General features: G+C 37.6%; 1 protein-coding gene across 1 annotated transcript in view; it reads left to right on the top strand.

Annotated features, from left to right (window-relative positions):
• Positions 1–24895, top strand: part of ACAT1 (acetyl-CoA acetyltransferase 1) — a 44156-nt gene that overhangs the window by 5541 nt on the left and 13720 nt on the right. The window contains exons 2-8 of the mRNA XM_036745297.1: positions 5973–6020; positions 7417–7534; positions 10649–10744; positions 11516–11616; positions 17436–17579; positions 20383–20533; positions 21501–21596. Of these exons, the coding sequence (XP_036601192.1) occupies positions 5973–6020; positions 7417–7534; positions 10649–10744; positions 11516–11616; positions 17436–17579; positions 20383–20533; positions 21501–21596 (754 nt within the window). The remainder of the gene's footprint in view (positions 1–5972; positions 6021–7416; positions 7535–10648; positions 10745–11515; positions 11617–17435; positions 17580–20382; positions 20534–21500; positions 21597–24895) is intronic.

Here is a 24895-nt window from a genome sequence, read left to right as displayed (position 1 = left end):
TAGCCAATCTGATAGGTGTGAGGTAGTACCTCAGGATTGTTTTGATTTGCATTTCTCTAATCAATAGTGATTTAGATTGTTTTTTCATGACTATAGATAGCTTTAATTTCTTCATCTGAAAACTTGCCTGTTCATATCCTTTGACCATTTATCAACTGGGGAAATGACTTGTATTCTTATAAATTTGACTCAGTTCTCTGTATATTTGAGAAATGAGGCCTTTATTAGAAACACTGGATTTCCCAGCTTTCTGCTTCACTTTTAGTCTTGGTTGCCTTGGTTTTGTTTGTGCAAAAATTTTTTAATTTAATGTAATCAAAATTATCCATCTTGCATTTTGTAATATTCTCAATTTCTTGTTTGGTCATAAATTCTTCCTGTCTCCATAGACCTGACAGGTACACACTATTCCTTCATTTCCTAATTTGCTTGTGGTATCACCTTTTATGTCTAAATAATGTACCCATTTTGACCTTATCTTAGGTAAAAGGTGTGAGATGTTGGTCTATGCCTAATTTCTGCATCCTATTTTACAGTTTTCCCAGCAGTTTTTGTCAAATAGTGAGTTCTTGTCCCAGAAGCTGGAGTGTTTGGGTTTATCAAACAGAGTTCTATCATCATTTACTACTGTGTCTTATGTACCTAACCTATTCCACTGATCCACCACTCTATTTCTTAGCCAGTACCAAATAGTTTTGATGATTGGTGGAAGGCAGGAAACTCTTAAACTCTGTGTTTGCATGGTGTCTTGCCCATTTTTTTTATGAGGAGAAGGTTAAGTTATAGACTTGTGATTTCATGAAACTCCCTCTACCAAGCCAATGTGTATTGGCTCACCTATACTTTTGAATGGCATTCCATTGCCTGTAACATGTTAATTCCAACATTAGTTGGATTCTTAGTCTAGAGCTCTGTTCACCCTGTACATCTTGAGGAAAAAGATACTTTTTTCTCTGAGAGCAAGTGCATCTATGATTGCGCTTGTCTCATTGGGGATGGAAAGGGAAGATAATGCGGTCATCCTTTTGGAAACTGGTGAGCAGAGCTGTGACTAGGGAGAGATAGGAATGGTAGACAAATAGGATAAAATACACAGGGAGATGTTGATTTTCTTCACTAAGACACACTAATATTTTTTAAATGCATACTTTTAGTGAAAGATAATTCTGGTTTCAGTTGCATGTGGATATTTATTTTAGGATAAATCCCTTTGTTATCAAAGGCTTTGTTATCTTTACTGTTGATAGTAATACATACTAAGTGGTGGAGAGGGAGTTTTTAGGAAGAACAAATACCTTTCATCTCTTTTACTTTATATTTGAAATTCTAGCAATTGCAATTAAGAAAGAAAAAATATTAGAGGTATTTGCATCTTAAATGAAGAATATGATTTGAAGAAATCTGCAGAAAATACAGTTTGCAAACAGATACTATATCTAGAAAAGCCAACTGTTTCAAACAATGTTAGTGGAAACATTAGATCAGGGGTGGGGAACCTGCAGCCTTAAGGCCACATGTGGCCTTGAAGATCCTTAAGTGCGACCTTTTGACTGAAACCAAATTTTACAGAATTAATCCTTTTATTTTTATTAATACATTTTTGTTCATCTTTTATATTTATATTTTATTTTTAAAATGAATGTATTTAAAATACAAAAGAATAAATTAAATTTTAATGAAATAATCCTCCCAGATTGACCAGCACAATTCAAGCATTAGTAAGCTATAAGGGCTAAAATGATGACTGCTACACTCACGATTTAGTTCTAACTTCCCCTGCCAACTGGCACCACTACTGCATGTGGCTGGTTGGTGAGAGTTTATGGGGGTCAAGTACGCCAGTCTATTAATCAGCTTTTGATAACAGTGCACTGTTTCTGTTTGAAGTGGAATTTGCGAATAGTTGCACAGGTTGACAGTATTTTTTAATTCTGTCTGCTTAATAGACCATCATGTCAAAGAAGACCAAGAGAACACTGAAGGAAGAAAACAGATTTTTTTAATGAGGATTGGGAATTGCAATATTATCTTGTTTCTACTAAAGATAAGATGATTTGCTTGCTTTGTGATGCTGCAGTATCAACATTAAAGAAATTTAATGCTCATCAGCATTATAATACTCATAAATTAGAGGAAGAGGCACAAAAGGTTGTACTGCAACATTTAAGATGAAAAACAAAAGCAATGACAATTTTTTTAAGCAGCAATAAGACCTGGAAATAATGTCGCTGAAGCAACTTATAAAGTAGCCTAACTACCCAGGAAAAAAGGGAAGCCATTGAGCGATGTAGAAATTGTGACAGAATGCATTGTTGAAATTGTAGGATGCTTAGACCCCACCCCCTCCATAACATTTCAAAGTACAAACAACAGCTTCCTCTTTCAAGGAGAACCATAATTGATCAGCAGCATGAATTAGCCTTCAATTTAACAGAACAACTTCATACAATACTACTTCAAAAAGATGATTTTCATTGCTACAAAGAGTAACTCGCTTTGGGCACTCTTGTGAACAGAATACAGGGAATAGACATCTTCACTTCAACTTTCAAAGACAAATACGAAGTTGGACTGAATTTGGTAAATTTAGTGAGTGTATGTACAGGCTGTGTACCTTCCATGACAGGAAAACATGAAGGGTTTGTTGCACAGATGAAAAAAGTATTGACACATCTAGATGCTCTCATTTCTTTTCATTGTATCTTGCACCAGCAAAATCTCTGTGCTTTTAAGTGACACTTTGCAACAAGTTATAAGTATTGTTAACTATATTTGTGCAAATGCAACCCGGCATTGTCAGTTTTGTAACACGCTAAAGTTGAATGATGAAGTATTTAGTATGGATTTGCTGTATCTTTCTAAAGTGCGTTGGTTGTAGCAGGGACAGGTATTAGCCAAAATTTTATCTCTGTGAGAACAGATAGTTAAATTTTATGAAGAATAGAATCAGTAATGTGAATTATTGAAAGAAGATTTCTATAGGAATGCTGCATTTCTGTGTGACATCATGTCAAATAAAAACAACTTGAATATTTCTTTGCAAGGTAAAACTACTTCGGTATATGATGGGTGGCCAAAAAAAAAAATCCAAGCATTTCAAAACAAGCTATCTTTTTCAAAACACTTCTTCAAAAGAAAATTTTAGCTGAACATTTTCCCCAGTTAAAGGTCACTGATAAGCAGGATGATATATTTGAATCATTTGAAGAATACGCAGCTATTTTAAACCTATTAATTGGAGAATACAATGAAAGGTTCACTGACTTTGATAATCATGACCTCACATTCAAATTAGCTTTTCAGCCTCACCTAGCTGATATCACTAAGACCCCTAAAGAACTACAGTTGGCATTGATTGAGCTCTCAGTAGATAACATTTTAAAGTCATTGTTTGATGCTAAGAAAGATCAAATGGAAATATGGAAAAATGTAATAGAGTACCATGCCTTTAGCAACATGCCTGAAAAATGCTTTCTTGCTTTTTAACTACTTATTGCTACTAATCTGCATTCTCCTACTTAACCCAAATCAAGATGCCCTTAAAGTCACAAATGACTGATACCTATCTAGAGGATCAACTGAAACTGCAGACCTCCATGCTGCAGCCAAATATTCAAATGCTTTCCAACAAAAAGCAGACACAGCAAAGTCCCTAAAAAGTTGGTTAACTTTAAAATGAACAAATAGTTTTAGTAGTTAGATTTTTACAAAATAGTGTACATTTTAAAGTATATCTAATTGAAGCTTCTTGAATGTGGCCTTATTTGATTACAGCTCAATATTAATGCAGCCTTCCAACATGAAAAGGTTCCCCACCCCTGCATTAGATCCAGCAAACTCACAGGATATGACTACAAAAATCATTTGCATTCTCATTTACTAGTAATAAATATAAAAATGTAATTTAAAAAAAGGCAGCAAGTTCCCTGGCATGCTTCCAGCTCAGTGCCAGCAGCCATTGTCCTGGGAAGCTACCTCTGCAGAGATGCACCCTGGCATTTGTTCTTGGAGGGGCTATAACTGTAGCTGCTGAAGACCCAGTAGTGAAAGTTCATGTTACCAAAGTCCTTGGCAGTGTTAAAATATTCATCCTCAGAAACGAATATGGTTTAACATTGGAAATCACAGTAAAGAAGAGGCATTAACATCTCTTGTGTTGCTGCCTCCTAAGGACCATGGATGGGACTTTTCCATCTGATTTGCTCCTGAATCGATCCTTTTGTTCCCCCATTAGAATGTGAGTTCCTCAAGAGCAGGAACTGTTGCATTTTTTTATTCGCATCCCTAGCTCTTAGCACATTTCTTTGCAGTAAATGTTTAGTAAGTGCTTCCCATCCCCACCACCCATGAATTAAAAAAAGGAAACCTATTTTTAGTAATGACAAAAACCATCAAATATTTGAGAATTTAACTAGAAATGCACTTGACATGTATATAGACAACTATAAAGGGATAATGACTGAAGGAAAGAAAATAAAGACCTAAATAGAGAAACATATAGCATTCATGGATGGGGTTGGATTAATATAACAAAAATTACAATATACCTACAACTAATCTATGTATTTAATGCAATTTGGGAAAGGAACTTAGCCTGTGGCTTCATTGCTGTAAGGAATTCCTTTTGCCTATGCATGTCTACACCTTCTCTACTACTTACAGTCTTAGAGAGTTTCCCAGAGAGTTAAGTGATTTGCCTAGATTCAGAATACAGCCTGTGTATCAGAGGAGGGACTTGAATTCAGATATTGGCTTCTGGGTAGCTTCCTGTCCACTATTCCTCCACTGTTCAAGGCCAACTCCAATGTTGTCCATAAAGAAGAGAAGGGAATTGTATTCTCATATCTCCTCTTTAGGGTCACATTTTCATTTTAATTGCATAGTGTTTCAGATGCATTTTTGTTCTTTTTCTTTACATTATTATATTCTTTGTGCATATTGTTTTCCTGATTCTGCTTAATTTTGCGTCAAAGTATTAATACTTTCAATGTTCCCTCTTCCCCCCCCCACCAGTATTTATATTCTTTATTTCTTACTGCACTGTAATATCCCATCACATTTTTATACCACAGTTGATTTAGACATTTCTAAATTGATAGTCAAAAATTCCGGTTCTTTATTGCTACAAATCTTTCAGTATATATGGAATTTTCCTTTTGTCTTTGACCTCCTTGGGAAATAGATGTTGAGTGGTAGAGCTGAGGAACAAATACCTTTTCTATTCTGCCAGGCTAAGGTTATGCTTTTCTTTGTATTTCTAACACTTAATATAGAATTTTGTCTATAGTAAGCACTCAATACTTTTTTTTAATCAAGCATTTATTAATTTATTTTTTATTTATTAAGCCCTTGCACTGTGCTAGTCACTGGGATACAGAGATGAAAATAAAATAATCCTTGCCTTTAAGGAACTTAAATTCTATTAGAGGAAAAATTATGTACATTTGTAAGTATATATAAAATGCATACCAACAAAAAGGTAGTTTGAGAGGAGAAGACACTGGCTAGCAGCTGAGCTTAATTGAATCACCATGCTGTGATTTTTTTTCTTTAAAAATGGAAAGATTGAATAATCTCTACATGTAAAGAAAAAATTTGCTTTTTCCAAAAAATGATCTACATTTCTAGATTTCGATCTTGTTGGCAGCTATTCCTGAGAACAAAGTAGGAAGGCAAAGACAGAAAAAAAAATCAATCATTTCTCCTTGCCCATCTGAAAAAAAATTGTACTTTATGTAGTAAATAGATGAATTGTTAAGGCTGTTTATGTAATATAGAATCATCTAGAGATATATTCCAGGACTACATTTCAACTAAATAAATATGCTTTTGTCTAATTTAAATAAAACTACAGATATTTCAGGACAATAAACTTTAAAATTAAACCTTCACCCAGGTAATTTTCTGTGACAGAATATCCTAGTGTTTGACATTATTTGCATTATACATTTACAAACATATTTCCATTACAGGAATTGAATTTTGTGCACCGGAACTATACACCGAGCACCAGTTTGAATGTAAGTACAAAGATCCATATTTTTTTGACAACTAGATTTGAAATGTTAAAATGTACATGTATTTTAGCATCAATTAATATAGCAAGTTAGTTCCATGATCACTCCACACTTATATCATTTTAATTTAATATTTTCTTTTTCCCTAATTACATATAAAAACAATTTTTAACATTCTTTTTTAAAATTTTGAGTTTTAAATTCTCTCCTTCCCTCCCCCATCATTGAGAAAGCTGAAGCAATTTGATATAGGTTATACATGTGCAGTCATGCAAGACATTTCCATATTAGTCACATTGCAAAAGAAAACACAGACCAAAAAAAAAAACCCTAAGGAAAATAAAGTTTAAAAAAATATGCTTTGATATGTATTCAGACTCACTTCATCGGTTTTTTTCTCTGGAGGTAGACAGCATTTTTCATAAGTCCTTTGGAATTATTTTGGATCATTGTCCATACTCATGTCTTGAGGAAAATCTGAACTCTTAGATTTTCAGGAAATAAAATATTCAGCCCAATTTGCTCTAAGATACTTTCCTACCCACAGCAGAGTGTTCTGCTTTAAAGCTGTGGCACTTGTTCCTTTCTATAGCTTTTATCTTATGGGGCATTTTCTCTCTTTTGCCCTTGCACCACCATATAACTATAGTTCTCTGGGTCTCAAGCACAGCTTTGATCATGGAAATTCCAGAGGAGTATGACAAGGGTGTGTTGTGAGGGAAACCTCGTATTATGAAGGGCTATATATAAAGGAGAATTGTTTATTATTATTTTTCAGTATGTTGTTTTATATGTGATTTGGCAGGATATTTTTACATTGTTTCTGAAGTAACTCAATACATTTTTTCTGCCAACAGAGTAATTCTTCACTTTGTCTAGGGCTAAATAGGAGAGTTTGGAGTCAGTGGAAGGAGAGTACCCTTGCTTTTGTTACAAGGAGAACGAATTGCTCGCATAGTCTTAAGGACTCTCTCGAAGCATTCCAGTAGTGCAGGGTACCCTTTAAAATGGAGGTATTTATTTATTTTTCAGTTAAAAAAGGGCACAGTAACCATTTCAGAATTTTTACTTACTTTCTGAGTTTAAATTTACTTTATTGATTACCAGAAAATAACTGAATGCAGAAGAAAATTGTCATATGAGGAAAATAATGAATATATGTCAATCAAATGTGATATCCTGTATTTGTCTTAAGCTCTTTGTCTGGCATCCAGTTGCCAAGACATTTTTTTGGTATTAAGTATGATATTATTTTTCTCCTTGAATGATAGTTTGGGGAATCTTAAAAATACTTTTCTTTTTTATGTACATTTATTATTATTATATGTACATTAAGTTAATTTATAAAATTATTTAGGACTATTGTTAATGTAATTTTTACTAAATTCTGTCCTCTTAGGATGTAGTCATAGTCAGCGCCAAAAGGACACCTATTGGATCTTTTCTAGGATCTCTTTCCTCGCTTCCAGCTACTAAACTTGGTTCCATAGCAATTCAGGGAGCCATTGAAGCAGCAGGTATGTAACTACTTTGTGCTTGAGAGGGTGTAGGGGTGAGAGGGAGACTGTGTCTTAGTGGATGAACTCTTGAGCATGAAGAAGTAAGAAATGAAGTAGGGAGCTAAAATCTAACCTCAGACACTCACTAGCTGTGTGACTCTGGGCAAATCACTTAACCTTTGTCTGCCTTAGTTTCCTCAGCTGTAACATGGGGTGATAATTACACCTACCTCACAGAGTTGTTGTAAGGATCAGATGAAATCATATTTGTAACGTGCTGAGTCACAGTGTCTGTTTACATAATTGGTGCTTAATAAATGTCTATTCCCTTCCTTTCTTCCCCTCCCTTCCTTTAATAAATATTATCAAGTCATTGCTAAATCCATAATGCTCTGCCCCCGGTACTATTAGGAAAAACGGAAATAATGAAATGCAGTCTGTTTCTCCAAGATTTATAAGCTAGATACATACAAAATGCTAAATAACATGATGTTGTTATAACAGGGACTAGAGATTTCAGTTAGATAGATGTAGGAAAGGATCTAGAGGTTGACCAGATATCTGTTTCATGGATGTCATTGAAGGAAGAGAAGAGCAAGTATGTCTAGGCAGCTGGATCATAAACCTACACTACAAGGCTGGGGAACAAAGGCCAAAGACTCTGGAACATTGGATGGAAGCAGTGATTGTCAGAACAAAGTACTGACATCAGGAGTATAGCTTCATATTGAGGTTTACTTTCTATCTTTGTTCCCAAAAATAGAACTGATCTCAGACGTTGGGCAGCCCTAAGCCTGCAGTGGAAAGTCAGTAGTATCAATGGGTGGGAATGGAGGATTGAGGGATCATAGGGTCATAGATCTAGAGCTGGAAGGGCCTCAGAGGCTATTGGGTCCAATTCCCTTACTTTGCAGATGATGAAACTGAGACCCAAGGTTAGTCATGTGACTTGACAAAAATCATTCAGGTAGCAGTAATTAGGAACAGGTTTTGAACCTAGGTCCTCTGACTCTAGAGTTGAGAACAAGACAGTAATTAATATACGTATATGTATATTAAGTGCTATATAAGTTTAGGAGAATTATAGTAACTGTTTCTCTTTTGGCCAGGAACCCTGAGGGTCTTCACCTCCCAGTTTGATTTTTTTTTTTTGAGTTTCGATTAAGGGGGCCATCCATTGATTAGCTTTTTAAAGAGGTCTATTCACTGAATAGGCATTACTTCACTCAGTGTGAGAACCCTAAAAGACCTTAGCCTGAAAGGGCCAGGGTCTCCCAATGCATCCTGGGCCATCTCCAGTCATGCTGGTAAATATCAGGCCACTGGACCCAGATGGCTCTGGAGGAGAAAGTGAGGCTGTGACCTTGACCTCCCTCGCTCAAATCAAAGTCAACTGCAAAGTCATGTCATCATTTCCCTGATGTCATGATCCTCTTCGAGAACAAAGGACAAACACACAAGTTTATTAGAGGAAATGAATTCTTCAGGGAATGCTTTCTGGAAGAAGTGGAACTTGAACTGGACTTGGAAAGATTGGTAGGCAAAGAGTAGAGTGTGCTTGAGGTTGAAATATAGGATAAGTAAAAGTTTAGGGGAAAGAAGAACTGTTTTGTGTTTGGAGTATTGTAAGTGGGAGATAAAGGCCAAAAGATTGGTTGAGATCATGTTATTCCTTCAGTCTTTAATGCCAGACTGAGGAATTTCGACCTGGGGTAGTTGGAAACCACTGAAGAATAATATGAAAGCATTGTGGTTTTTTTTTTTTAGCAAGATCAAATTGGCTAGAGACAGAAAGACCAATTAGGAAGAGATTATAATGGTTCGCATATAAGTTGAGGAGCCTGGCTTAGGGTGGGAGCAATGGGAGGAGAAAAGGGATATATTCAAGGGCATTTTGAAGAAAGAATGCATGCAGCTTGGAGATTGATGGGGGTAGTGGTGGTGGCAGAGAAGGGAAATGGAGAGGGAAGGAGAATTGTCTCAGGTTTTAGGCCTGAGTGACTAGAAAAATAATGGTACGACTGCCAGAAATAGCAAAATCATAAGAGAGAACCAGTTTTGGGAAGAAAATGGGATTTCAGTTTCAAATGTTGAGTTTGATGGTATTGCTTGGCTTCAGTGTAAATGACTCATAGGCAAGCATAATATAGTAGATAGAGTGCTGAATTTGGTATCAGGAAGATCTGGGTTTGAAAACATTTATTAGTTGTACTACCAATGGGCAAATCACTTGACTTCTTTAAGCCTTAGTGGGATTAGAGAGGAGAGAACATATCTAAAACTAACTTACTAGCTTATAGATAAGTTGTGCTCTGCATCAGTGGGGGTAGTTCTCACATTGATGAAATTACAGAGCTTTGCATTTTGACATGGACTAGTAGACATTTGAAAATAATTTAGGTGGAGATGATTGTAGAGGATCAGGACTAGAGATGGAGTTTTGGACTCGTTTATGAAGAGTTGAGAGTTGCCATTGTGAAAATGTGAATTCCCCAAAGAAGATAACGTAAAAAGTGAAAAGCAGAGCACTGGAGCCCAAATCTTGGGTGCCCCAGTCTACCAGGGTAGAAAGATAAAAAAGAAATAGTGAAAAGGAAGGAAAAAGGTCAGCCAGAGATCCCATGACAGGAACCAGAATAATGCACAATCACAGAGGAGTTTAAGAAGGGTGAAGAATTTTATCATTGGAGATTGGGAGGTTGAAATGAATGAGTGAGCACACACTTGTGTGTACATGTTTTTGCCAGAAAGTATTTTATATAGTTATGCCCTGAATTAGATAGATCGTTTTAGGAGTATCCTTTTTGCTCTAAAATGATAAAATTAGGTCATAGAGGAAAATATATACTTTTTGATTCAAAATTTGTTCATTAAGTGCCTGCTGTGTGCAAGGCACAATTGATAACATTTGTGGGCAGAAAGTACTTTTGAAAAATAGGAAAGTAATAAAAAATTTAAATTAACTAAACCTCTTTTTTATTTTTTATGAGGATGTGTTGGGCTACTTGGGGACAAAACTTGAAACTGAGTAAATGAGTAGTACTTAGACCAAATGGTGCTAAGTATTTCATTGGGTGGTAATTATTCATAGAATTGTGTAAAATGCTGACATGCCAATTGTTTTGCTTTAAGGAATACCCAAGGAAGAAGTCAATGAAGCATACATGGGCAATGTTCTGCAGGGGGGTGAAGGACAAGCGCCGACCAGGCAGGCCGTGCTTGGAGCAGGTGTGATTAGTTTTTTGGTTACTTTTCCCTAGCCTTTCCTAAGTTACTTTTCCTGAGAAAGGCAATTGGTAAAGTGGACAAAGAGCTGTCTTCAGAGACAGAAGACCCATTTTCAGGTGCCATGTCTGCCACATACTTTCTGTGAGAGCCTGCAAAAGCCACTCAAAACTCTTAGGGCTGTAAGCAACTCTCCAAGGCTGCAACTTGTGGAACAGCTAGCAGTCTTTGTTGGTAAAGGAAATTTCTTACAATAAGAAAATCATACTCTGATTTTTTTTTAAAAAAACTCTTAAGTTTAGAAAATCTTAAAATTCCAATAGTGCAAGCTTTTATTTAAATGGATATTTGTAACGTAATTGCTCATTATAATCTGGTGGATTATTGTTAGTGAGGTATTATGGTGTAATGAAAAAGAAAAAGAAAAGAATATGGAACTAGGAATGAAGAAGCCTCCTTTTATTCCTGTCTCTACTCCAAGTTTTCTGTGTGACATCTTAGACTATAATTCAGCCTCTCTGGGCATCAGTTCCATTATATCTATAATGATGAGTTTGGATTAGATATACTCAGGTGGGAAGGGGAGGGGAAGGGGCAGGGTGTGTAGACTGCTTAGTTTATTCAGAACTAAAATTGCGTGCTGGCATGGAAACACTCATGTATGCTGAAGACATACTTCAGGTGCAGCTTTATTCCATTTGCATAATTAGTAATGATATTTAATTGGGAAAAAGTATCTGAGTAAGAATGATTTAATTATCCTCCTCCTTCTAGGTTTACCTATCTCCATTCCATGCACCACTGTCAATAAAGTTTGTGCATCAGGAATGAAATCTATCATGATGGCATCTCAGAACCTAATGTGTGGCCATCAGGTAAGATGAGTACTTGCATTTTTATTTCATAATTAAAATAGCAGAGGCATAAGAGTTAGAGTCTGTGCTTAATATAGCAGAGCTGGCATCAGAGTCAGAAAAACTTAGGTTCAAGTCTTACCTCCTAAGTCTTAAAGTTTTACCTCTTAGTGTCTGTGTGAGTCTGGGCAACACATTTAGCCTCTCTTTGCTCCAAACAACCCCATTGACTTTACATTGCAGAGTAGTGCTCCATGTCCATTGATAGAGTGAATTTCCTCATCTGGAATTCAATTCAAAATGCAGTCACAGGTTGAGATAAAAAAAATGAGAGTATAATATAGCTGCTGTCAAAAGATAGTGAAAATTTAAAAATCTTATAAACAAATACATTTGCCAAGACTGAACAAGATTTTCCAGTGTAGAGATCCCTTGGCTTCTACGGTGTTGCTTTTTCAACCACAGTGTGTTAGAGCCTTTCCCAGACTCACACAGTCAGTATGTGTCAGGCAGGACTGGAACCTGGGTGTACTTGGATTCAAGGCCAGTTGTGGGTTGTATGGCATGATTGCTTGTACACAAATTTAATGAATGATCTCTTATTTGTGTAACTGGTTAATTATTTATGACTTTGAGAAAATTTTCCCAGGTATTTTTTTTTATTATGCAGATAGTTGACGTGTGATTTTATACCTTTTCCTCCCACATTTTCCAAATACCTTTGCCCTCTTTACTGAATGTATGCCTCCTTAACTACTATTAGTACTTCTTTTTTGGGGAGGTTAGGCAGAGTGCCAAAGACTTGAAACTCCTGGGAATGTGTTGTCTGGAATCCACACTTGTTGTTTCTGGTGGCTTCCAAGGTCCATGCTATAGGTTTCTGACCACCCTGGGATTTTCTTTTTTTTTTTTTAATTTATTTAATATATTTAGTTTTCAGCATTGATTTTCACAAAAGTTTGAATTACAAATTTTTTCCCCGTTTCTACCCTCCCCCCCACTCCAAGATGATGTATATTCTGGTTGCCCCATTCCCCAGTCAGCCCTCCCGTCCGTCACCCCACTCCCCTTCCATCCCCCTTTCCCTTCTTCTCTTGTAGGGCAAGATAAACTTCTATGCCCCATTGCCTGTGTATCTTATTTCCTAGTTGCATGAAAAAACTTTTTTTTGTTGTTGTTGTTTTTGAACGTCTGTTTTTAAAACTTTGAGTTCCAAATTCTCTCCCCTCTTCCCTCCCCACTCACCCTCCCTAAGAAGGCAAGCAATTCAACATAGGCCACATGCGTATCATTATGTAAAACCCTTCCACAATACTCATGTTGTGAAAGATTAACTATGTTTTGCTCCTTCCTAATCTATCCCCCTTTATTGAATTTTCTCCCTTGGCCCTGTCCCTTTTTGAAAGTGCTTGTTTTTGATTACCTCCTCCCCCTGTCTGCCCTCCCTTCTATCGTCCTCCCCCGCTTTTTTATCTTCTTCCTCCCTCTTTCCTGTGGGGTAAGATACCCAATTGAGTGTGTATGGTATTCCCTCCTCAGGTCAAATCCGATGAGAGCAAGATTTACTCATCCCCCCTCACCTGCCCCCTCTTCCCTTCCTACAGAACCACTTTTTCTTGCCACTTTTATGCGAGATAATTTACCCCATTCTATCTCTCCCTTTCTCCCTCTATCAATATATTCTTCTCTTATCCCTTAAATTGATTTTATTTTTTTAGATATCATCCCTTCATATTCAACTCACCCTGTGCCCTTTGTGTGTGTGTGTGTGTGTGTGTGTGTGTGTGTATATATATATGTATGTATGTATGATATACCCCTACATATATACATACATAGACACACACACGTATATATGTATACACCTATATATATATATATATATGCATATTTTTCAGCTACTATGATACTGAGGTCTCATGAATCATACACATCATCTTTCCATGTAGGCATGTAAACAAAACAGTTCAACTTTAGTAAGTCCCTTATGATTTCTCTTTCTTGTTTACCTTTTCTTGATTCTTGTGTTTGAAAGTCAAATTTTGTATTCAGCTCTGGTCTTTTCACTGAGAAAGCTTGAAAGTCCTCTATTTTATTGAAAATCCATATTTTGCCTTGGAACATGATACTCAGTTTTGCTGGGTATGTGATTCTTGATTTTAATCCTAGCTCCATTGACCTCCGGAATATCATATTCCAAGCCCTTTGGTCCCTTAATGTGGAAGCTGCCAGATCCTGTGTTATCCTGATTGTTTTTCCACAATATTCAAATTGTTTCTTTCTGGCTGCTTGCAGTATTTTCTCCTTGATCTGGGAGCTCTGGAATTTGGCGACAATGTTCCTAGGAGTTTTCTTTTTGGGATCTGTTTGAGGAGGCGATCTGTGGATTCTTTCAATTTCTATTTTACCCTCTGGCTCTAGAATATCAGGGCAATTCTCCTTGATAATTTCTTGAAAGATGATATCTAGGCTCTTTTTTTGATCATGGCTTTCAGGTAGTCCAATAATTTTTAAATTATCTCTCCTGGATCTATTTTCTAGGTCAGTGGTTCTTCCAATGAGATATTTGACATTGTCTTCCATTTTTTCATTCCTTTGGTTCTGTTTTATAATATCTTGATTTCTCGTGAAATCATGAGCTTTCACTTGCTCCAATCTAATTTGTAAGGTAGTATTTTCTTCAGTGGTCTTTTGGACCTCCTTTTCCATTTGGCTAATTCTGCCTTTCGAGGCATTCTTCTCCTCACTGGCTTTTTGGAGCTCTTTTGACATTTGAGTTAGTCTATTTTTTAAAGTTTTGTTTTCTTCAATGTTTTTTTCAGTATTTTTTGGGTCTTCTTTAGCAAGTCATTGACTTGTTTTTCGTGGTTTTCTTGCATCCTTCTCATTTCTCGTCCCAATTTTTCCTCTACTTCTCTAACTTGCTTTTCCAACTCCTTTTTGAGCTCTTCCATGGCCTGAGACTAGTTCATGTTTCTCTTGGAGGCTTTTGGTGTAGGCTCTTGGACTTTGTTGACTTCTTCAGGCCATATGTTTTGGTCTTCTTTGTCACCAAAGAAAGATTCCAAAGTCTGAGACTGAATCTGGGTGCGTTTTTGCTGCCTGGCCATGTTCCCAGCCAACTTACTTGACCCATGAGTTTTTCGTGGAGGTATGACTGCTTGTAGAGCAAAGAGTACTTTGTTCCAAGCTTGAGGGGATGCGCCGTTGATTTCAGAGTTATTTCTATACAGCCAGCTCCGCCATCCCAGCACTCCTCCTTCCTCAAGAACCACCAACCCGGACCTGACTCAAATCTTCAGCAGGCTCTGCACTCCTGCTCTGATCCGCCACTTAATTCCTCACACCATGTGGGCCTGGGGCCGAAAGTAACTGCAGCTGTAGTTCTGTAGCTACACCTCCCCCGCTGCCCCTGGGGCAGTGGCCAAACCACTAACTCTGTCCCCCCGCAGCTTTTCCCACTAACCTTCTCTGTTGTCTTTGGTGTTTATGGGTTGAGAAGTCTGGTAACTACCACAGCTCACTGATTCAGGGTGCTAGGGCCTGTCCTGCCCAGCTCCTGGTCTGGTTGGTCCTGCTGCCTCCCACGCTGAGCTGTGCTCCTCTCCACTCCGTGCGCCATAGACCTCATCCAGTGACCATCCAGGCTGTCCTGGGCTGGATCCCTGCTTCTCTCTGCAATTTTGTGGGTTCTGCAGTTCTAGAATTTGTTCAGAGCCATTTTTATAGGTTTTTGGAGGGACCTGGCAGGGAGCTCATGCAAGTCCCTGCTTTCCAGCTGCCATCTTGGCTCCACCCCTGGAAGTTGTCCACCCTGGGACTTTCTTGTGGGAGCTTTCCATTCTTGTTGTCTCTTGATATGGAGCTACATAGACATGTCTTTGGCCTGTCTCTGGTCGTGCTAGAGGTTTCTGTCTTGTTTGTCTTCCTTGGGCCTGGCTTTTCTGGGGGACCCCATTTCTTATTGTCTGTGGGCCTCTGGCTGATTGTGAAATATTCTAGGTTGGATGAAGTCATTTTAGTTTCTCATTGAATTTCTTGGCTATTTGGTCTAGAACAATTTTTGGTCTGGTACAATTTTTAGGTTTTTGTTACAGTATGTGTGTGGTAGCTAGTTTTCCTGTCTCAGTTCAGGTGACCATTTTAGTTAGAAGCTTTCCATGGTAGAAGATTTAACAACTAGTCACTAGCCTTATAACAGTTACGGTTTTGGAGATGGTGGAATATACTAATATTTCAGACAGTTCATATGATACAATTACTGTTTTTTATTTATCCTGTATATCCTGGCTTGTACTTTCCATTTTCTCAGATGTCCACAAGATAATATAATACCTGTTCAATATCTTCATTGTATCACTGGGTACCCTCCAAACCAGTAGTCCTCACTAAGGGTCCTATCCCACTGTTGTATACCTATTTCCCAGAAGCTGAAGAGTCATATTCAATCCTAAGTAGTTTAGCAATTCACAATGTTAATTAATTACATTTGAATGGCACTTTGACATATAACAACAGTCAAGGGATCATACATAGATCTAGAGCTATAAGAGATCTCAGAGACCATCTAATTCATGAGCATGAGCATATTTGTAGGCCAGAAAGAGCCAGTTTGAAAAGAGGGTTTGAAGTGACTGTAATAGTGAAATCCTAGAGTAATGGGAGAAGATGGGAATGAGGTACAAGCAGAAGGCTTATTATTATTTGCTGTGAGTAGGGAGAATTCTTCCTCTAAGAAAAGACTAGAGGATACTATAGTGGGTGATTACACTGGTTATACTGAGAGGCTTTGAAGGGATTACTAATCTCTATGTTCACAGTAAAGTATTTGGCCATGTCATTTACTCTAAGTATGGAGGTACAGGTGACAGTTTGAGGAGAGAGGAAAATGTTTGAGGAGAGAGAAAAAAGAACACTGTAGGAAGCTAGGCTTTGCATTTATGTTATTTAATACAGTAATTTTTTTATGCATTTGGTTATTTTTTTCTGATAGCAACACATGATTATTTTAAATGAGACATAAATCTATATATTTGATTTTCGTGGAAGTTATTTTAAATGAAAAATATTTTTTTAAAACTAATTTTTTTCCCCAAACGGAAATCCTTTTCTACCTTCCTTTCCCCTCTACACCCCTCCTTCTAGCCCCCATCTTAAGAAATCAAGGAAAACAAAAAACCTCAGCTTACAAGCATATGAAAACAAGATAAGCAAATTTCTGGATTTAGCCTTGTCCCAAAAATATGTCTTAATCTGCACTCTTGAGTCCATCACCTCTCTTTCAGGAGTATGGGCAGTATGTTTTATCATGAGTCACATGACATCATGGCTGGTTATTGTGTTGATCAGAGTTCCTGACTTTCAAAGTTGATTGCATTTACAATATTATTATTGTATACATTTTTCTCCTGGTTCCTTTCACTTAATTTTATGTCAGTTTCTAAAGGTCTTTCCAGTTTTCTGTGAAATCATCTCCATCATAAAAGGGGTTTTGTGTGCTTTTTAAAATAAGAGTATTTTTTAAAACTAGAGCAACTCAAATAAGAAAGAAACATTAGGAATTTGTCAAGAAAAGTACTCTTCTCTTTATGTGTTCTTCTTTCTATCCTGGATTATTTTTCAACTTGATTCTAATTTTAATTATAAGTTTAACTTGTGCAAGTGACATTTAATGGGAGTCACTTAAGAACAAATGGTTCTTACTATATATTAGTGTTGAAAATGTGTATATTTTTAAAATTTTCAATGTATTCATAGGTTACTCAATCTAGTTGAACATTTATTTATGATTTGTCATAGAAATTAATTTGCAACTATTGAATGACTTTTTTTTGGAATAGGATGTGATGGTTGCTGGTGGAATGGAAAGCATGTCTAATGTTCCATATGTAATGAACAGAGGAGCAACTCCTTTTGGAGGATTAAGACTTGAAGATTTAATTGTGAAAGATGGACTAACTGATGTCTACAATAAAATTCACATGGTAAATGTTATTATGTATTAACTATGTAGCATACAAATATGAACATTTGTAGTATCTGTATTGAAGTATTTACCTATTTCATAAGATGGGTGATAAATATTAATTTTAGGAGAAATATTTTTCACATACATGTCAGGATCTTAGCTTAAATTTGATGCTGTTTTGTTGAGCTAGAAAGAGCAAGTATTCATACAAGTACGTTCAACAAAAACTTAGTTGTTGCAAAATTTTTACCTTATTGAATATTTGAAATATTTCATTTGTCATTATTCCAACGCAATGATCATTTTTAAAGTATCTACTTTGTAATGAAAATATTAATAATAACAGCAATAGCTAACATTTATTTAAAGCGTATTATGTGCCAGGCACTGTGCTAAGTGCTTTACAGATATCTCCTTTCATTCTTATAATAGCCTTGTGATGTAGGTGCTATTATTATCCCTATTTTACTGGTAGGGAAATTGAGGCAAACAGAGTTTAAGAGACTTGCCCAGGAATACACAGCTAGTAAGTGTCTGAGGCTGGATTTGAGTTTAGGTCTTCTTGGGTCCAGGTGTGGTGCTCTATCCACTCTGCCACCTTGCTGCCCCTAGAATAGGTACAATCTACAGGATTTGGCAACCGTGATTGGATATAGTAAGTGAGAAATTGAGAAGTTGAGGATTACACCTAGGTGTTATCCTAGTTGAATGGAAGGATAGTGGTTCTTTTGAATAGTAATAGAGAAGTTTGGTAAAGGGGAGCATTTTGGGAGAAAGGTTAGGGCTGGATAGGGAAGGGGATCTGAGAATCATCTATGTAGAGATTATAATTGAATCCTTGGGAACTGATGAAATCGTCAAGAGAAATAGGGTAGAGTTAGAAGAAAATAGGGCCCAGAAAGAGATACACCAATGGTTAATGGGCATGACCTGGATGCAGAATCCAGCAAAGAAGAGTGAGAAGGAGTAATCAACTAGAGTTGGAGAACTAGGAGAGAGCAGTGTCATGAAAACCTAGAGAGAAGAAAATATTAAAAGAAGAAGGTGACCAGAGTATCAAAGGCTGCAGAGAGGTTGAGGAGAATGAGGATTGAGGAAAAGATCATTCATTGAATTTGATGACTTTGGAGCTTGTAACTTTGGAGAGAGCATTTTTTTGGTTGAATGATGAAGTCAGAAGCCAGACTGTAGAGAGTTAAAAGAGTGAGAGGAAAGGAAGTAGAGGAACTAACTGGAGATGGCCTCTTTACAAAGAGTTAAGCCATGAAAGAGGGAGTAGAGATGTAGGACTAAGAGCTAGTGGTGGTGAATAGTTCAAATAAGGATGGGGGAGAATGAGAATATTTGTTAGGTGGTAGGGAAGCAGGGAGAGATTGAAGATTAATGATATTAATTATTAAGATATTAATCTATAATCATTAATTATTAATTAATAATTAATGCTGAAGAAGATGGAATAGAATGGGATCATTTGTGCATGTAGAGGGGTTTGCTTTGGCAAGGAGTAAGAAAAAACTATGTCTTCATGAGATATAGTGGTGAAGGAAGAGATAATGGTAGAAAGCGATGGATATGAAGTGAGGAGGAGGGGAGAAGACGGAGCTTTTGGGGAATGGCCTCAATTTAAAAAAAATATTTATTTATTTTTAGTTTACAACATTCAGTTTCACAGGCTTTTGAGTTCCAAATTTTCTCTCCCTCACCACTCCTCCTCTCCCCAAGATGGTGTGCAATCTGATATAGGCTACATATACATTCACATTAAATGTGTTTTCACATTAGTCGTGTTGCAAAGAAGAATTATAACCAATGGAATGAACCATGAGAAAGAAGAAACAAGACAAAAAAGAGAGAGCAAATAATTTGCTTCAGACTCTGTAATTCTTTCTCTGGATGTGGGTAGCAGAGTTGTCTTAGTACCTTGCATTGCTGAGAAGAGCCAAGTCTATCAAAGTTAGTCATCACACAGTGTGTCTGTAACTGTGTACAGTGTTCACCTGGTTCAGCTCCCCTCACTCAGCCTCAGTTCATATATATCTTTCCAAGTTTTCCTGAAGTCCATCTGCTCATCATTTTTTATAGCACAGTAGTATTCCATTACATTTATATACCACAACTTGTTCAGCCATTCCCCAATTGATGGGAATCCCCTCAATTTCCAATTCTTTGCCACCACAAAAAGTTGCTATAAATATTTTTATACACGTATGTCCTTTTCTCATTTGTGTGTTCTCTTTGGGATACAGCCCTAGAAGTGGTATTGCTCAGTCAAAGCGTATGCACAGTTTTATAGCCCTTTGGGCTAATTTTTTTCAATGAAATACGTAGCAACGTTCTCAGCTGAGAATGTGTGGGGTCCAGGGAGGTGGAGTCATAGGGGTAGTCTTGAGGAGGGATGAAAAGGTTCAGAAAAGCTACTGTGTAAAGGCATGGAGGTGAGAGAATGTAAATTTCAGAGAAAAGCAAGTCTGCAAATTTGGCTCAAACAGAATTGTGAAGGGGAGTAATATGAAATAAATCTTGGAAAGGAAGGCTGGAACCATATTATAAAGGCTTAATCCTTCTACAGACTTTCTGTGACTTAGAAGGTCTTCAGGACTTGCAGTGTCCTAACATTTTAACATTTCATCATGCTTTACCTGACATTAAAAATGTTTGGGTGTGTTGAAATGTTTTAAGGTGAGCCATGAGTCACTAAGGTATGTAGTTTAATTGAAAGCGTGTTTTTGAGAAGCTAAGAATGTGAATTAATTGTTGTCAGATGTTCTTCAAAGCATATGTTAAAATAAATCTTTGTTTCTGCTTTTTTTTAAAATTAGGGTAACTGTGCTGAGAATACAGCCAAGAAACTTAACATTTCACGAGAAGAACAAGATGCTTATGCCATAAATTCTTATGCCAGAAGTAAAGCATCTTGGGATGCTGGAGTATTTACAGATGAAATTATTCCTGTTACAGTTTCACAAAAAGGTAGAAGCATAATGTTTCCAAATATACTTAAACATAGTTCAGGGGCAGTATGATATAGTTGTTGGACTTGAAGTTAGGAAGGACCAGGTTCAAATCTTGCCTTTAACACTTGGTAGTTTTGTGACCGTCGGCAAGGAACTTCATCTTTCACAGCTTCAGCCAACTCTCAAAGATGGGTTTTCATTGGTACTTCTCGAAGACATGGATTTCACTTTTCTGTGTGATGGATTCCTTTGTCAGTCTGGTAAACTGTAAGGGACCTCTTCCCAGAATAATGTTTTTAAAGGCATAAAAAAATACGAAGGATTACCAAGGAACTCAGTTTTATCAAAATGAAGGTAAAATTTTTTCCCCATCCAATTTCACGGACCCCCCGAAATTTGTCCACCAGCAGAGCTCAGATTTAACAGATGTTTTGTGAATATATCTAAGATGTTTTATAAATAGATTGCGATCTGTTAAATCACTTGTTGACTTAAGTTTTGGTTTACATGTTACAACTTTTCTTTGTAATGGGGTAAAATATTGATGTTCGAGTGGTTGCATTTTTGTTTGTTTTTTAGTTAAAAGTGAGTATACTTCTCTTTATTGTCATGCCATTGAGGACAAATTTTCTTGTCTTCCCAACAATCAGTCAGAGTCTACACTTCAAAGATTCTTGTTAGATTCTTTGCCTCTTTAAGCTCGGATCTCACATGATACACTGTACGTTTTTACTTGAAATCTAAGTGGAAGTCAGATATAATGAAATTTGATTCTTTAAACTAATTAATTCAAGACCTTTAGGTAGGACATTATCTTAGTATAACAGATTACATGTAAGAAATTCAAATTTAAGGTATATAGGCTTATAAGGGAAAGTATTGTTTGTATATTAGGTTGCTCATGAAATGAATTTCTGATTTAAACATACTACATTATTATGTGTTCATGGTTATTTTCTAACCTTATAGTTTTTATCTTTTAGGTAAATCAGACATAGTGGTAACAGAAGACGAAGAATACAAACGTGTTGATTTTAATAAAGTCCCAAAGCTGAAGGCAGTTTTCCAAAGAGAAAATGGTTAGTTTTAAGAATTTTTTATTTCATAGTTTTTTATCTCTGAATCAAATGTAACAATACAAGGAGCAGCTAGTTGGCGCAGTGGGTAGAATACCAGCCCTGGAGTCAGAAGGACCTGAGCTCAAATTTGGCCTCAAACACTTGCCGCTTACTAGCAGTGTGACCCTGGACAAGTCACTTAACTCCCCCCCCAATATAATAGTACATAATGGTAATCTATCAAATTTATGTTATAAAGAATCACACATAGTCTCACCAGGACTAGAGAACCAAGTAAATTTGCAAAAATGCAAAAGGATCTTTGTTTTCTGACTCCTCTGGTGTAGGATTTCCCTGTTTACTCTTGCTTTCTATAGCTGGACTCATACTCCCCCAGCATAGATGCAGCTGTCAGCTGATTTAGTACTTGTGTGGGTACCCAGTTTATGTCTAAGGAAAAGCCCATGGGCCAGCCAGAGATGTCAGGGAAAACACCACCTTCATGAGTTTGGATGTTGAGAATAACACGTAAAACGATGAGAGTCAGTTCAATGTAAAGCTTTATTGTAAGCAGTGGGGAAGGAGGGGGAAAGGCATACACTAGTATAGAGTATAACTCAGTAAGGGCAGTGCCACATTGGGGAGCAAAGAGACACAGGCCAAGTTCAGCAGGAGGGGGTGCTCCTGCTGAAGAGGTGTGTTCCTGCTGGAGGGGACAGGATACTCCAATATGCCCTTCTGGGGGTGGAGTTCTTATACTCTGATTTTGGGTGGCCCCTTGAAGCTGGCCAATTTGTATATTGGGTCAGGGAAAAATATTATTTGGGAGAGTTTGTAATCAGAGAGAAAAGACAAGCTGGTGAGAAAACAAAATGTTATTTTGGGGTCTTTCTTATCAGGGAGAAACAAATGCAAGGTAGTGGTTGACAAAATATCATTTGGGGGACACAGCAATACTAGTCCTGAAAAAATATTATTGTCATCATCAGTACGCTTCCATAAATATGTTCTGTAAACTTCCAGCCTTCCTTAAGGAGAAACTGTCATGGTGGCTTCAAGACCATCCAGCCTAATCTTACAATAATGATTTCCATGCATAGATTTTATAGGGTACAGCCTCCTTTTAAGGGGAAACTGTCATGGTGATCTCAAGACCACCAGACCTAATGTTATAACAATCCATTCCTTAGTCTTTGAGACCACCTATGACTGGCACGTTGACAAAATCCTTTGCAGGTAGTCTTCTTCAGTAAGTAGGATTACAGAGGTAGTGGCACATAGGGGAGAGGAAAGGGGAAAGGTCTTAACCTAATTTTATCCCAACTTAATGACCTGTCAGTGGCCTGGAAGGTTCTGTGGTGCATGTAATGCCACAGTACTTTAATTCTTACCACACACACAAGAGAAAGAGAGTCAGTCTCAAAAGCAGTCCAGGTTTAAGTTCCCCAGTTGGTGGGGAGGGCCTAAGACAGGTGAGGAACCTGTGGCCTCAAGGCCACATGTGGCCCCCTAGTCCTTAAGTGTGGCCTTTTCACTGAAAACAAACTTCACAGAACAAATCCCCTTAATAAAAGAATTTGTTCTGTAAAATGTGGACTCAGTCAGAAGGCCATCTCCAAAGACCTAGGTGGCTACATGTGGCCTTGAGGCCACAGGTTCTCCACCCCTGGCCTAGGAGAACAGGTTGTTCAAAAAGCTTGGAGTGACAAAATGAATTTTGAGTTACAAGGTCACCAACCTTGTGTAGCAACAATGTGGCTAGAAGCTACTGTGGCTGTGTAAGACCAACAACAACCCACTAACACAGATTCTTTGATATGCTTTTCTAAGGAAAGCAACTTTAAGGGGTTAACCATCTCAGTTTAATCAAACTTACATATATCATTCAGTTAGTTCAGGGGGAAAGGATCAGCCCCCTGAACTTCAAGGCAAATACAAACAGAAATTACAAACATCAACAGACAGACTTTGTCTGATTCAAATCACAATTCATAGTTACCAGAGAAGCACTAATATCTATCTGTCTGGGTTACAAAGTCGGGGGCGGGGCCATGGGGTGGGTTCAACAGCTTGCCCAGAATCTTGTCACTCACATCTTTTCAGTGTGTGTACTCCCAAAAGTCAAATGTCAACCTGGGATCTTATATACCTGTCTCAGGGCCCTGGGGCTCACCATTTAGAGTGTGAGAAATCTCTCTAACACCAAGAGTGTGGGAAAGCTCCAACCACCAGCACCACATCATATACAATTCAATGACTGTTAGTGCTGAGAAACATACCAAGGCAAAAGATTCCACCCAAAGACCAGAATCTTTAAAGGCACTTAAGAGAAGAACAGCAAAAAGCCCCACCCTGATTACCACTACACCTTGCTGTCCCAGATCTTTATCCATAGACTTTATGGAAGGGCGTATAGCCACATGGAACAGGAAAGATTCTTGAGGGTTCTTTGTCCTTTGGCTAGGGTGTCAAGTCCTTTGGCAGTGTAAATGACTTTCAGGTGTCTGGAGAGCACCTTCTATGCTTCTCTCAAGTGCCTTTGTATGTTGTCTTCAGCCATTCCCCAAGTGACTATCCTCAGGAGGGCCCCAACTCCAATCAGGATGCCCCTCACCTCCCCTTTTCTGCCTGAACCTGGGCCCAGGAAGTTGAGGGGCATGTCATAGGAACTTGGTGGAGTTCTAAAAGGTGAGGTCAATGTCCATGGTGATGAGGGTGCAGGTGAGGTTGCCCAAGGTGTGGGTAGTAAGGTACTAGAGGTGTACAAGTCCACCAGATACCAGCAGGGGTGTAGAGTTCAGGTCTTGTTGATTCAGATGCTCTTAGGATGTGTGGTGATATTCCATGGTTGGGTCCCCAGGGGACATAACCTTTATGGTGAGGCAGGTGTCCTGGTTTGTGTTTGAGCAAGTATGATTCACATCTCTGAGAAGGCTTGTCTAGTAAATGAAACACCAGTGGGTTTGATCAGGGGCAGGCAATTGGCCTTGAAGTGCTGACTGAAAACTGAATGGTGTTTTATATATGTGTGTGGATGGATCCAGGCAGGTTCTTGTAGTTATTTCCTCAACCAGATTCAAAGTCACTTGTGAAGATTCTCTAGGTAATGTTGCTGAAGCCTGCTAGTGATAAGATTTAGTATAATTTAGTAAAACTTGACAAAAATCTAGTGATTTTAGCCTTCCAGCAATTAGTTTATGTGGTGAAAACTGGTTCAGACCTTATGGAGCTAGTCTTATAAACAACAGAATCATAGGAAGAACTTCAAAGTGTAGGTTATGCAATCAATCATTAAAAATCAAGAAAATAGTCACATTCTG

Source organism: Trichosurus vulpecula, chromosome 2, assembly GCF_011100635.1.
Source record: "Trichosurus vulpecula isolate mTriVul1 chromosome 2, mTriVul1.pri, whole genome shotgun sequence".
In the NCBI taxonomy this organism is placed as follows: domain Eukaryota; kingdom Metazoa; phylum Chordata; class Mammalia; order Diprotodontia; family Phalangeridae; genus Trichosurus; species Trichosurus vulpecula.
Note: the sequence above shows the minus strand (reverse complement) of the source record. Positions and strands in the feature narration are given on the sequence as shown.